General features: G+C 50.2%; 1 protein-coding gene across 1 annotated transcript in view; it reads left to right on the top strand.

Moving 5' to 3' along the window:
* Positions 1-501: 501 nt before the first annotated feature.
* The window catches only part of SSH1 (slingshot protein phosphatase 1), a 32,320-nt gene continuing 17,551 nt past the window's right edge, over positions 502-15,270 (top strand). Inside the window, exons 1-6 of the mRNA XM_012657613.1 lie at positions 502-599; positions 4,292-4,356; positions 4,741-4,862; positions 10,174-10,242; positions 11,317-11,382; positions 14,698-14,892. Of these exons, the coding sequence (XP_012513067.1) occupies positions 515-599; positions 4,292-4,356; positions 4,741-4,862; positions 10,174-10,242; positions 11,317-11,382; positions 14,698-14,892 (602 nt within the window). The 5' untranslated portion in view covers positions 502-514. The remainder of the gene's footprint in view (positions 600-4,291; positions 4,357-4,740; positions 4,863-10,173; positions 10,243-11,316; positions 11,383-14,697; positions 14,893-15,270) is intronic.

Below are 15,270 nucleotides of genomic sequence, written 5' to 3'. Positions count from 1 at the left end.
GAAGATGCAAACAGCTAGAGAGTGTGTAGTGTCATCGTCCCTGTCTTCCATCAAGGGGGAAGTCACCAAGAAGCAGTGAGGTTGCTACAGTCAGAGAGTTAGAAGCAAAGGTCAGCAGCGAGATGATGAAACTCACAAAGCGAATCACCCTCTCATCAGGGAGCTGTTCTCTATTTTTAGAAAATGTGGTATTACAGTACGATCCCTTTCTAGTGTGCTGCAGAAAGGGGCTCGTGGCCCTGGGAGAGCCCACACAGAACTTTGGGTGTTGTAGCAGGAACGCCGTCTCATCACGAGAACTCTCCAGCCGCAAACTTTTGGCAAAGGCGAGGTTTGGGGAGACTCCTCTGTGAACTCACCGTGAGGGCAAGCTCATCCCATCTGCATTTCACATGCCATTTGTCCCCTCTGAAGCTTTTTCTCCCCGTAGCATTTCTTTGCCCATTTTCCTCTCTGAATTATAGTCTAACTGTGCTCTGGTTTTATTCTTCCCAGCTTAAGTGAGAGCTTTTTCATGGTGAAAGGAGCAGCCCTCTTCTTACAACAGGGAAACAGCCCTCAAGGCCAGCGGAGTCTTCAGCACCCCCACAAACATGCAGGTGATGGCTCTAAGTTGATGCTTTTAAATCGGAACTCCTTTTCTGTACAATAGAAGAACCTTCCATTGTCGGCGGTGAGCAGTTCGCTGGGTTTTAAGGCCAGAGAAATCATGGAACATGGGCTTATGATGACCAGTGCAGGTAGAGGCTTAGGTGTTCTTTCCCTGAGCAGGCCATGCACCTTTTCCAGGTGGCACTGGGAGCTGGTGAGCCTTTTAAACCGTGTGTGTCTGTGTGAATCAGCAGTGTCCTGTGGGATATAAAGATTCCCTCCACACAGTGTATCAGACAGCTGCAGATTACAGCCTGGCTTTTTAGCAAATGCACCAAAATGCACCCTAGCCAGGTGTTGTCCCCTTGAAAATAACCACCTGAGATGCCACCTACCTAGTCTGCGGACGCTGTCATTTCTCCAAGTATTTGGAAAACACTTGGGGAATTTCTTTAGGAGTCTTTGGCTCGCACTCTGAAGTCATCCCTGTGATAGGAAGTCTTGATTCTGTAATGGTGAGTTAGGTTTTTGGAAGTGGGCAGAAGTAATAGAATAGAGATCAAACCAAGTGTTAATTTAGGTACAAAAGCAAACAATTGAGAAAGGCCTGTGAAGTAATAGGTCTGGTTTTCTTAGGAGATTTGACTTGAAACCAAAGGCAGTTTGAAAAGAGGAATTCCAAAAACGCTTGCATACAAGTGAATCTTTGTCATGGGTTGAGAGTTTCTTGGGCACTTCTTGGGTGGGCAGCACATGTTTGAATGTCTGGGAAGGCCTGTACCTTTGGAACAACAGGTGAAACCAACTGGCAGTTGGGGCCGGTTTTCTCGTTACCTGTGATCATTTTGTTTGGTTAACTTCAAGTTATCCAGCTTCATTTCAGATCTGGGTGCTTAGGTTAGAATTTCATACCTTACGATTTATAGCAAACACCAAGACTCAGTCAGTATTTTCACATACCGATCATTATGATCAAGATTTAGATCTGTTTTAAGCTAAGAAAATAATTGTCCTGCACAAGAAGGCGATGCGGTTTGTGGAAATAGTATTTGCTCTGGAGCCAGACAGACCTGACATCTGATCCCAGTTCTGCAACTTACTGAGCAGTCATAGGTCGACTTCCGAGCCTCAGTTTCCTAATCTGTACACTGGGCATAAAATACTGGTACCTTAGATAGTATGGACATTTAAAATTATGCACATAACATACCTATCTTCTAGTAGGGGGTGTGTGTGGGTGTGTGTGTGCGTGTATAGCTATAATTGTTACTACAATGACTTCTAGTACAATAAAGCTATAAACAGATTCTTCATTCTTGAATTTGCTAACGGTTCACCCTGTTAGGAATTTAGCCATTGTTCATGGCTTAGCTATAATGCAGACAACAGAGTGAATGCTCAGTCTTTGCTCACTAAGTATAAAATGTCCCCTTCCTCTATTTCCAAGAATAGGAGGGTAGGAAGAAAGCCCGTGGCTGGTTGACTCTTCTGCCCCTGAGGTCTAGAATGGGTGGTGAGCTGAAGAAGACAGAGGGGCCGCCAGCTGTCCCCGGGTGCTTGGTAAATAGCCTTGGGACAGGCACAGACTTTACATTAGTTCCTTTTTTTCCTAGAAATACCATCAGGTTCCCTAAGTGAACCAGAGCCCCCACACTAATCGCTGTGCAGAGCCTAGCACAATCGAGGGTTAATTCTGTCCACATAAAAGTAATTCAGTTTGTTTCAGCCAGTCCGGTAAATTTGGGACCCTCTTCTAGGGCTTAAATTCTCTGATTTTTTTTGTGTGTGGATGTCAGACTGGGGTTTGAATTTCTGTCTGTCAGCAGTTCCGTATCTCAGCAAACAATCCCACTGAGAGGAGTTTATCTGTGTGGAAAATGTCCCTTTCATTTAGGCATTTATCAGACAAGGGGTTTGTTTGCACTTCCATCTGTGCAGTTCTGTGGCTTGGGGTGGACGGTGGGAGGGCCCAGGCAAGTGGGGAACCAAGCCGTGGTGATGTGTGGCACTGCGGCCTCAGTGACGTGCCAGGCGGGGAGCCGCCCAGGTGGAGGAAGGGGCCTGGGAGCTCCACGTCCTCCTTTAATGTGACCCATTATCTCCAGATCATTCCGTAGAAAGCAGAGCCAATGTGGGGTGTTAGACGCCATGGAATCCTGTCACTGGAGAGAACAGATGAGAAGGCACTGTTCTTTTTCTTTTTTTTTATTGTGGAAAGAACACTGAACATGAGATCCACCCTCTTAACTATAGGAGCAGGTTTTTAATGACCCGATTCCTCTCTGAGGCAGGAAGTGCAATTTGGATATCATGCGTCACTCTGCCTTAAAGTGAAAAAGATGCTTTTGCAAAAGGAGCAAACACCATGTTTTCTTTTAGAGCATTTGAAAGTGTGAGCAGTATTGATGTTTCTGGGATTCTAATTGTGATCTCTAGGGCAATTTTTAAAAAACATATCAAATTCTTTGAGGCATTGCACAAAATGGAAATCGATACAGATTTTCTGTGAGTTATGTATTGTACCTTCTTCTGGGTCAGCACCTTTACAGATGGACCTTTTCTTCAGAAAGAAACCCGTGCACACATAAAAATGTATAAGCTCGGGGGAAGAAGGCAGCATTAGTGTCATACCTGCTACTTACTGCTCATGCGCCTGGTTATGGTGTCCCTCTCTGCAAATGGGCTCCCTTCTGCTGGGTTCTCCTGCGCAGCCACTGCTCCCTCCAGTCCACAGACACCCCCTGGGACAGCTCAGAGAAGTTTAAAAGCCAGCCCTGGAATACTGCTTCTTAGATAATGAAGGAAAAAGAGGACATAATTTTTAGCAAGAAAGGAGAAAATGACAGATTGTTGTCTACTAGAATTATTTCTCTGGGCGTCCAACATACAGCTGCTATCTATAGAGTCATGTAAACATTCCCCCCACCCCACCCCCAGTTATAGAAATAATCTCTCTGTCTTAAGGAGAATGCAGAAGTGTTTGAAGAGGAAAAATGATACTCAGTCCCTTTTCTCTCAGATTAATTCTTAGCAAATGCCTTCCTTCCAGCCATGGCTGTAGTTTCTGGCCACCTCACCCTGCCAAGTGATGTTTGCGTGAATAAAATAACATTTTTCTCTTGGTTTGTCTATATTTTCAAAATTTCGTATTAAAAAACAAAAAAAGTTGGCCGGGTGCCATAGCTCGCGCTGTAATTGCAGCACTTTGGGAGGCCGGAGGTCGGAGGATCACTCGAGGCCAGGAGTTTAAGACCAGTGTGGACAACATAGCGGGATCCCATCTCTACAAAAAATAGAAAGATCAGCCAGGTGTGGTGGTGCGTGCCTGTAGTCCCAGCTGCTCGGGAGGCTGAGGCAGGAGGATTGCTTAAGCCCAGGAGTTTGAGGTTGCTGTGAGCTATGATTGTGCTACTGCGCTCTAGCCTGGGTGACAGAGCAAGACTCCGTCTCTTTAAAAATAAATAAATAACCCTATATTGCACGTATTTCAGAAATTAAGAACAACTTGTAATAAGATGAGTTTGGGAATAGAGTAAGGGAAATTAAGACTTTAAGTTTTTGTGATGTTTCTCCGGTGGCGTAGGTAGAGAAATGTTAACTTCTAAACCTTCTTCCAGGCCCTCAAAATCAGCCTTTCAGAGGTTTCTTTCCAGAAAGCAGGTAGGAGACATTTTAAAACTTTTCTTTATTGGTCCAACAGGTGACCTGCCCCAACATCTTCAAGTGATGATCAACCTTCTGCGCTGCGAAGACAGAATCAAGCTGGTAAGAGGTGACAAGAGTGGCAGGTGTTGGTTTTTAATCGTGAAACTTGGTGGGGAGCCATTCGTGAACAACGGGGGAGAACACTCTTGCTCTTATGTCATGACAGCTTCTCCCAAATTATTGGCATAAGCCAAAGCCACATTGGCTCCTCTGTCCCCCAGGGGGCCGCTCGCTCGTATCTCACGTTTTTCCGCATCTCCTCCGAGCCAAGCACTGTCCCTGGTCCTGGGGACATAAACAAGACCCAGCTCTGATGGCAAGAATTTCGTCTTCACTTTTAACTCCCAGGGGGAAAGGTAGAAAATGAAAGTTCTTGATCTTGGCAAAGGGACCGAGGCACCCCCTCGAAAGGCAGACCGGTGAGGGCATCCCTGCCATTTCTAGGCCGTGCGCTTGGAGAGCGCCTGGACAGACCGGGTCCGCTACATGGTGGTGGTGTACAGCAGCGGGCGCCAGGACACGGAGGAGAATATCCTGCTGGGAGTTGACTTTTCCAGTAAGGAAAGGTGAGTCTAATGGGATGGTGGTTTCCTTCTGGGAGGGGGACAAGAGTTGCTGCTGGTTAAAGGTTTCCGTGGCCCCACGTCCATCGGAGATGAGGGAGAAACGTGTCCTGATGCGGGGAGGGGGGGATCGCGGCACCCGGAGCAGCAGGGCATGCCGTTTCAGCTCTTGTGTGCCTGGCACTGTGCCAGATCCAGTCTCTGCCCTCGAGGAGCTCAGAGTCGACGGAGGATAGAAAGTTTCACCGTGTTCGAGGCTTAACACTGGGTGCTGTGGAGAGAGAGACACCTTTGCCAGGGGTATGTCCTGAAGGAGAGGACGGCAGTGGGGAACGTGAAGGACAAGCGGGGCCAGCCGAGAGAGGCAGGGAGGACGCCTTCAGTAGGTGTCGTCGCATCAGGCACTTGATCCAGTAGTGATGTTCCACGGATTCCCAAGGACCTGTGGCAGGTCCTTGGGCAGAGGCTTTAAGAGAGGCTTGGATTTCCCACTCCCTGAGGCCAAGTGAGTTTTATCCTAGTTCCTAGTATATGTGTGTGAAATGCAGGTGAACGGCTCACCTGGCATCTAGGATTAAATGAATGCCTGTGAGGTCATTGCAAAACCTGGATTTGTGACGTCAAGGTTGAGCAGACTTCCTTTATTCATCATTCGTTAATCTACTCATTTGTTAAGCATGTGATTTATTTGTGTTCTCCTGTGTAAGAGGCCATGGCCTAGGCCCAGGTAAATGAAAGAAGCGACAGTACACACAGTTTTGGCCCGAAAGAGCCTGTGAGCTAAGTGTGGAAGACAGCCACAGCTAGACGCCAGGGAGAGAGGTGGGGACGCCGTGGCTGGAGTCTGGGAACACGGGAGGGGGGTTCGCAGCGAGCACGTGCTCCAGAGGATGCGTTGCCTAGGACGGTCTCCGTTCGGGCGTAGAAGTGGAGCAGGGAGGTGCATTTGAAGCCTTCCAGGCAAAATCAGTAGCAGAAAAAACAAGTCGCAGAGGCCACGAGTGGCGTGGTAACCGTGCACGCTTGTCTTGTTTCTCTGAGAGCTGCTTTGGGTCACATGAGAGTGACCAAGACGTTGTTGCTTGTTAGAAGTGAATGAGCGAAAAGGGGAGGACATTTCTTTCATGAGCTCCCTCATCCAGTACATAGTAAATAGTATTATGAGAAAGTTTTCTGCGGTACACGGGGGGATTGGAGTTTGAGCTGGCGTGTGTGGTCTTGGGCTGGCTGGGAATCTGGGTCTAGAATATGTAGCATACAGTCTGTTAGGAGGTGAGCTCTGAAAAGCCACTTGGAGACTGGTGGGCTTCTTCCGATGTGTCAGGAAACCTCCAGGCTCTCAGCAACGGTCAGAGCCCAGGCCAGGCACAGTGGCTCACACCTGTAATCCCAGCACTTTGGGAAGCCAAGGTGGGAGGATCACTTGAGGCCAGAAGTTCGAGACCAGCCTGGGCAACATAGTGAGATCCCATCGCTACAAAAAATTTAAAAAATTAGCTGGGTGTGGTGGTGCGCACCAGTAGTCTCAGCTACTCGGGAGGCTGAGGAAGGAGGATCCCTGGAGCCCAGAAGTTTGAGGCTGCAGTGAGCTGTGACACTCCTGCACTCTAGCCTGGGTGACAGAGTGAGACCCTGTCTTTTAAAAAAAAAGAAAAGAAAAAAAGGTGGTGAGAGCCCCGTCTTTGTGGCCATTATCCACGTGGTTGTGAGGCTTAGAGGCACTGCGTGTTGAACAGTGTTGCAGTCACAGTTGTTCACAGGATTATCCGGCCTCCCTGTGTTCTCTCAGGGGCAGGGACTAGGTATGGTCCATCCCAATAACACCTGCTGATCCTGAGCTGAATCCGCCCCAGGGCACCCATCGCCCCGACCCTAACCACGGAGCCGATAGAAGTCCAGTCCTCCTCCCCTCATCTCTGCAGCCCGTCGCAGGGAACACCTCCACGAACATCTCGTTTAATCCTTGACTCTCCCCGTGGGGCGTAGCCCTACCTCACATTTCACACATGAGGAATCAAAAGCTCACAAGGCAGAGCCGATTAACACCAGAGCTGTCCCACTAAGTGGCTGAGCTGGGACTTGGGCCTTTTACTCTGGACCCACGGATTGAGTAGATGCCACTGGTTCTTGCCCAGTGTGCTGTGGCTTCCTCCTTTACACCACTTGCTCGTTCATTCACTGCCAGGTTTGTCCTGTCTGTACCTGTTACCTCTGTGGTCCCCAACCCCTGGGCCACAGACTGGTAGCAGTCCATGGCCTGTTAGGGACCGGGCCGCACAGCAAGAGGTGAGCGGTGGGTGAGCAAGCGAAGCTTCATCTGTGTTTACAGCGGGTCCCCATCACTCACATCACTGCATAAGCTCCGCCTCCTGTCAGATCTGCAGCGGCATTAGATTCTCATAGGAGTGTGAACCTACTGTAAACTGCGCACACGAGGGATCTAGGTTGCCGGTCCTTATGAGAATCTAATGCCTGCTGATCTGAGGTGGAGCTGAGGCGGTGACGCTAGCGCTGGGGAGCGCCTGCAAATACAGATTATCATTAGCAGATAGGTTTGACTGCACAGTAAATGTAATGCACTTGAATCATCCCAAAACTGTCCCCCACCTGAGTATGGAAAAACTGTCTTCCATGAAACCAGTCCCTGGTGCCAAAAAGGTTGGGGACCTCTGTGTTAGCTCTTTCCCTGTGCCACGTGCCCTGGGGCTGCATCCGTGAGCACAACAGAGGTCACAGACGTGCATTAGACCCACATTCCTGCACACACGTGCACAGGCATACGCTCTGAGTTCGTTCTTTCCCAGCTGGGGTGGACAGACCCATGCGCTTGTTCCTGCCCACCCTGGGGTGCCCTCCCTTCCGTCCTGCCCCCCTTTCCTCCCCTCGGCACCCCGCCTTTGATTCCCTTCTTGCTGTGCTCTGCCCTCAAACCCTAGGATCCCCGTGCTCTCCACGCCGGAGCTACATCCTGCCTGCAGGTGCCAACCCCAAGGCCAGTGCTGGTCTCCTGAGGTCAGAGGGGACAGTCATGAGGCCACACAGGTGAGCAGGGGACCGCCAGAGATCAGGAACTAAGCGGGCCTTCCTGCTGTTGGGCCTGACGTGGCTGTCCTCCGCACCTGGCATCCTTGGGGGCTGGCACCTGGGTGTTCTGTGGCTCCCACGCTGCCCGGGCGCCGGGCTCTCACATTCTAACCTGGCTTGAACACAAAGCCCTGGTCCCTACCAGAAGGCTTTGGCCTGCTGAGGGCATGATATGCTTGTTTTTCTAAATTCCTGCTGTTAGATTGTGTTTCCTTATTCCAAAAAAAAAGAGCTGGGTGCTGCCCCAAAAGGCATCTTCCTGGGGTTCCCGGTGCGAGAGTCCGCGTGCGGTGTTAGGAAAGACAGCGTCGGGATGACGGCGGCTGCAGCGGGCTCGCGCTCCCACTCAGAGCTTTACATCTGCACGTGCTTTCTTAGGAGACCACAGCAGCCACCCCACACGGGTTCATTCTTGGATTATTAATTTTTCGTTTTGGACTTTGGAACGTTTGAGTGCCGTGAACACATACCGCTGTCTTCCATGTTTTGCCATCTGTAAAGGATGCCCACAGTGGCATTTTGGGGCAGGCCTACCTCCTGCCTGGACCTCCAGGCCCCTCTGGCTTCTCTGTTCCTGCTGTCCACGCCCCAGGGACGTGGAACCTGCTTTCTTCTCCTGTAGTTGCTCTCGCCCACTTTATCCTTTGGGGTCATTCTTTCCCTGAAAAGACCCAGTTTCCCTAACTGCACGTCCTTTCTCCGCTCCCCATATATAGAACTCATGGGCCCTCCTTCGTTGTAGAAATATTATTGTTAATCGCTATAGGACTACTGGAAACTCACAGAGTAACAGCTAGGGGCCAATAGGAGATTTGCGGAGTTGTTACGGTGGTGCATGGTCCCCGGCCCGTGCTCTTGGCTCTAGTTTAAGGCCGTGAGCAGAAGCCCTCCCTGGGCTCTGCCTGTTGGTGCAGCGCCCACCAGCTTCTTGCCCACGTCTGTGTGAGAGGGAGGCCGGCTTAGGGGTTGAGGTACACCCCTTGCTTCATACGGGCAATCTCAGCCCTGCCCCCCTGGGCCTGGGCCCCCAAATTCCATGCTCTTTGCAGCTCTCTGTGCCATGTCCTCCCCTGGCATGGGTTGTTGGTGCTCAGGTCTGGTCTTCCGGGCCTGCCCATGCATCCCAGGGCACCTTCTGACCTGGCTTTCTGCACACTGGAGTTGGGCTCCAAAGGGACCTTCCTTGCCTCTTCCTGGCACTTACTTGGCCGCCCAGCTCCCAGAACCCTGCGAGCCGCCCCACCACCCCCCAGATAAACTTTACTTTGCAGCTCTACGTAGGAAATGCATTTAGCCCGTCAGGAGTGGGTAGGACTGCAGGTGTGACTTGAGCATTCGCCCAGCCCCAAAGCTTAGTCTGATTGGCCGGAAGGGCTGGAAGCTACCTTCCCTTCCCTGCAGATACAGAGGCACAGGGTTGAAGAGTCCCACGTGGTGGGCGCTGCTCTGGAGGGGGAGCTGGTTCTGGGAGGTGCCCCCCGAGGATGCTGTTACGCGGCAGCAGAGACGTAAGCACGAGATTCCTGATGGTCGTTGGGGCTGGCTCTTGGCATGGTGACAGCAGTTTCTCACAAGCCGAGTCTTTCTTACGTGCCTGAGGAATCTTTGTAATGATCTGAGGAGCCCCTGTGATAAAGCCCTTTCTTCCCCTTGTGTTTCTTCGGTGGCGCCAGTCTCGAAAGTGGCTGTGTCTCATTTCCCGGTTCGGATGGGCAAGACCAGGTTGAGTCAGTTTGTAAACCGGCAGCTACACTGAAGGTAGCACAGGTCCGAAAGTGCACCCCAGTAATGGTGTGAGCACGCTCCCGTCCCCCGTCCCCCTGGGACGGATAATGCAGGGTTGGCTCTCGCTCTTCACTCGTGTACCCCCCGGCCTTTGACCAGCAGGGTACCAGCTCTCGGCGGCTTCCCCCAGTGGCAGTGTGGGCGTGCGGTCAGCTGCTTGTCCCTTGTACCCCAAGAGCCTCAGCCGAGCGCTGGTGGAGTTACATCCACAGGGTTGTCCCAGACCTGTGTCTTGTAGAATTCAGTGGCGAACAGTCCCTACCAAACGGCCTAAGTTAGAGCCTCTCCCAGATGCACACCCAGCAGCCTGGCCTGTGCCGGGGGGAGCGGGGGGTGGTTCCCCGCTGTGAGCCGGAAACTCGCAGGCGAAGAGACAGAGAGGGAAGACTGTGCGCGCACACCTGGGTGGGCGCTGACTCCAGACGTCTTCTCTTCCCCCTCGTAGTAAAAGCTGCACCATCGGGATGGTCCTCCGACTGTGGAGCGACACGAAAATCCACCTGGATGGAGACGGGTAAGGAGATCTCTTTAAACGATTCTCTCACTGTAGACTTTGAAACACGAGTTGGTTTGGGCACCCTTGGGTAATCGTTAGCCACAGAGTCACATGTGGCGGGTTCCTTACATTAGGAGAAACAGTGTTACCCTCCTGTGGGCCGCACAGCAAGGTACATTTGTACGTTTGTAAGTTCTGTAGGGGGTCACGACATATCAGGGGAAGCACGTTACAGGAGATTTGCTGTGTGAAGTTCACAGCCGCGGTAAGCTGGCATTCATCCATTTACCTTGATTGGTTAAGCAGATACTCGCTACGCGCCCTCCCCGGGCTGGCGCCTGGAAGGCCACGGCGAATGTGGTACCGCAGGAGCTCACCGGCTTTGGGGGTCCGGGGAGAGACATCCTACAAACAGGTGTAATAGTGTTGCAGGTGTCACTTTAGGGGCTGCAGAGGAGGAATGACCTAGTCCAAGCTGTGCAGGTAGCCAAGGGTAAAGGGCCGTCTGGTTCCGAGTGCGTTCGCTCCCAGGGACGTGCCTGGGAACCGTGAGGATGGACAGAGACAGAAAAGGACATTAATTGTCCCTACCGTGGGATTCCAAGCAGGTCACAGTTAACATTGCCTTGTAGATAGGATGGGGAGGGAAAAATAAAAAATTTGATCTGTTGAAGGGTTGGATTGTGGGGATATATTTCCTTTTTTTAAATTTTGTTTTCGATGATATATTTTTCCATGCTGTTCCAAAAAACAGCAGGTGGGGCAGGTAGTAGTGGGTGGGCAGGGATGGTTGGGGGACATAAAAGAGATGTCACTGGATGCTGTCCTTGCCTGGCACCTTTTGCTGGGCTTTCAGTGTTTGGTAGGTCTCTTATTGCTGGGTTAAAAACAAGCCTTCCTCCTTCAAGAACGTATCCTTTTCTGCTTTTGCCCGCTCTGCCGCGGCGGGGTTGGTGATCCCTCATCAGGCAGCATGAGATGTACTTGTTCTCAGGGTCCACGGCGGGCCTATTGCCATCGTCTCGAATTGATTTGATTAGCAGAGTCTAATTTCCCACCACAGATATCTTTCCTTTTGTTTTTCATTCTCAGTGGATTCAGCGTGAGCACAGCAGGAAGGATGCACATATTTAAGCCTGTGTCTGTCCAGGCCATGTGGTAAGTATAGTATAAGGTTTTAACTCCTTAGAAATATTTTCTTACTGGTCATGCACAGTGGCTCATGCCTGTGATCCTAGCACTCTGGGAGGCTGAGGTGGGAGGATCACTTGAGCCCAGGAGTTTGAGACCAGCCCGAGCAAGAGCGAGACCCCCATCTCTACTAAAAATAGAAAAAATTAGCCAGGTGTGGTGGCACACACCTGTAGTCCCAGTTCCTCGAGAGGCTGAAGCAGGAGGATCGCTTGAGCCCAGGAGTTTGGGGTTGCTATGAGTTAGGCTGCTGCCACGGCACTCTAGCCCGGGCAACAGAGCGAGACTCTCTCAAAAAAAAAAAAAAAAAAAGAAGAAGAAGAAATATTTTCTTATCTAATAGCATGAATAAAAAACCCCTTCTACTTAGAAGCTCATTTAGATGTGCAGGCCAGTGTGTATGTGGCAAAATAAACATAAAATTTGCCATTTTAACCATTCTTTCAGTTACAGTTCAGTGGCATTAAGTGCATTTGCAGTGTTGTACAACCACCGCCACTAGCCATTTCCAGAATGTTTGCATCATCCCAAAGACAAACTCTGCACCCACTAAACAGTGACTTCTTTTCCTTTCCCCCAGCCTCTGGTAATTATTCTACTTTCTCTCTCCATGGATTTGCCTATTCTAGAGACCTCGTCTAAATGGAGTCATACAATACCGGTCCTTTGTGTCTGGCTTCTTTGACTTAGCATGATGTTGTCAAGGCTCATCCATGTCGTAGCATGTATCAGAACTTCGTTCCTTTTTAAGGGTGAATAATATTCCATTGTGTGATTAGACCACATTTTGTTTGTCCATTAATCTGTCGATGGACATTGGGTTGTTTCCACCTTTCGACGCTCATCAGTAATGCTGCCGTGAACATTGGTGTACACGCATCTCAGTCCCTGTTTTCAGTTCTTTCTGGCAGATACCAAGAAGTGAAATTGCTGAGTCATATGGTAATTCTATATTTAGCTTCTTGAGGAACTGCTCAACTATTTTCCAGTGTCTACACCATTTTCCAGCCCTGTCGGTAAAACATAAATGTTCTAGTTTCTTCATATCCTTGTCAGCTCTTGTTAGTTTTCTTTTTAACAATCACCATCCTAATGGGTGTGATATGGTCCCTCATTGTGGTTTCGATTTGCATTTCCCTAATGACTATTAGCGTTGGACATTTTTTCATGCTTATTGGCCATTTGTTTATCTTCTTTGGAGAAATGTCTATTCAAGTCCTCTACTCATTTCTAAATGGGGTATTTTTTTTTTATTGTTGAAGGTGTGTTTTTACAGATCTCTAGCTCCTGCTGGCAGAATGTCACTTCAGCGTGAATTCTTCTGTTCCTTGTGCCTGGCACACAGTAGGCACTCAGTGTGCTCAGCGAAAGGAGCGGCACTTTGCTAGGCGCTAGGCATGCAGGGAGGCACCACACAGATGCGATTCTATCTTCACGAGGTTTAAAGTCTTTCCAGGGAAGTGGTCACAAATACATGAACAAAGTCATGTGTCAAACCCAGGGATGTGGGGGAGGGTGTTCCCACAGGGTGCAGGGCTGCAGGGTCCGGGTGCCTGGGTAGGGGTAGGACTTCGCCCGGACACTCTCTGCTTTGGGGATGAGGTAGCCATGGATGAAGGCTGCATCGGGTGACGACATGACATCCACACCTCCTCTTAGAGCCTCCTTCTTCCTTGGAGGGTCGCACACACTGCCCAAAGCAGCAAACTCGACACAACAATCTCTCAAATTATCTGGAAAAAAACTCAGGAGAGGCTGGGCGCGGTGGCTCACGCCTGTAATCCTAGCACTCTGGGAGGCCAAGGTGGGAGGATTGTTTGAGCTCAGGAGTTCGAAACCAGCCTGAGCAAGAACGAGACCCCATCTCTACTAAAAATAGAAAGAAATTAATTGGACAACTAAAAATATATAGAAAAAATTAGCCGGGCATGGTGGCACATGCCTGTAGTCCCAGCTACTTGGGAGGCTGAGGCAGGAAGATTGCTTGAGCCCAGGAGTGTGAGGTTGCTATGAGCTAGGCTGATGCCATGGCACTCTAGCCCGGGCAAAAGAGTGAGACTCTGTCTTGGAAAAAAAAAAAAAAAAAAAAAAAAGCTCAGGAGAGAGCCGGTACCATCTGATGAGAAGAGTTCTGCCCAATGTTTCAAAATAATGACGCTTGCTTCTGGGACAATGAGAGTTGTGCAGAATTCTCCCAGGGCCAGAAGTTAATATTGTCCTTCTTTTTTAAACATCCTCTATGACTCCACACTGCAGTCAGTTCAGGTTCATTTGCAGGAAAATCATGAAATGATCATTCTGGAACACAAACCAATAGATGTCCCAGATGTTTCTCTGTGTCCCTGCAAAATTTGTTGTCTTTTTCTCTCCAGGCAAGTAAAAAATAGGCCCACATGTTTTTCCAGAAACTTCGGAATGAGAACTAAATTTAGTACACATTCAGCTCCAGTATGTTCCCTCAGCCAGCCTAGAGATAGGACAGAGACATGCAGGTGGGGAAGGTGGCGTGGATGGCAGGATTCTTTCTGCCACCGTGGAGCCGTTCTTTGATAACTCCATCCCTCCCAAGGCCCCACTCTGCCACCTGTCGTAGCCTGATTTGCGCCATTCGCCAAGAAATTCTCAGCCTATGTTTTTGTAATAAGAAGTAAAAGAGGTTGGCTAAATAAAATGTATACATTTTTAATATTGTTCCTTCTGCTTCCCTAAACCTCTTCTTCAGTTAATTTCTATATTAAAGTGAGTTTCTAGAACTCATTTCCTTAAGAAATCTAAGCTGTTGTAACATTGACTGGGGGATAATCCATTAGCAATGGAAGTATTTCGAATGCAGTTGGATGTCTCTGTTGCATACGAAAGACTTTTCCTTCTGGCTGCGAGGCTGAATTGTGGTTCTTACACGTTCAAGGTTACCACCGCTTGAGAAGTAAATCTTAATTCTTTGGAGTTGATGGATGGAATGTCAAACAACATGTGAATCAGTTTGATTGGAAGAGTGATGAAGTTTGTTGTTTGTTTGTTTTTTCTCCTTTTGGACATGACAAGGGCTGTTCTGTCCACTCTTGGACTCGGTCAGTGCCCGTGGCCCGCTCTGTGACCTGGAATATGGGGTCTTGGGCTGCCGTGTATCCGCCGCACGCCCTTGTGTGTGAGCCCGGCTCCAGCAGGGAGTCCTGTAGGAACGGCCCTTCGCCTGGCCCCGCCTGAAACCCTTGTTTGGAGGGGACACCCCAGCCCTTCTTGTGTCTCCCCAGACCTGACCCTCTCCCCTCCTCACCCCAGGTCTGCCCTGCAGGTGCTTCACAAGGCCTGCGAGGTGGCCCGAAGGCACAACTACTTCCCCGGGGGCGTGGCTCTCATCTGGGCCACCTACTACGAGAGCTGCATCGGCTCGGAGCAGAGCCGCATCAACGAGTGGAACGCCATGCAGGACCTGGAGTCCACGCGGCCCGACTCCCCCGCCCTGTTTGTTGACAAGTAAGTGCGGCACCTCCTGTGCTAGCCCAGCCGCACCCACGGGCACCTGCCTCGCCGGCACCTATCCTGTGCCCGACCCTGCGTCTGCGCGAGTCGTACCTCCCCCGGAGCCCCTTGACTGAGCCGCCTTTTCAGAACCGGCATTTACAGCAGGGGTTCCTAGCCTGGGCCCATGGGTGGTCTTTGGCAGCGGGGAGGGTCTGTGACCACCCCCTGCCCACTAAAAAATTATAGACAAATTTGACGAATGTACTTCTGGGGAACAGGTCCGTAACTTCCATTGGAGTCTCATAGGAACGTGTGGTCCTGTGTGCCACCAGCTCCTTGCAGTGCTCTGTGGTCTGGCCTTTCCTCTTCCGTTTGCCAGAGGCTTAATTC

This window comes from Propithecus coquereli, unplaced genomic scaffold (assembly GCF_000956105.1).
Source record: "Propithecus coquereli isolate 6110/MARCELLA unplaced genomic scaffold, Pcoq_1.0 Scaffold552, whole genome shotgun sequence".
Classification (NCBI taxonomy): Eukaryota; Metazoa; Chordata; class Mammalia; order Primates; family Indriidae; genus Propithecus; species Propithecus coquereli.
Note: the sequence above shows the minus strand (reverse complement) of the source record. Positions and strands in the feature narration are given on the sequence as shown.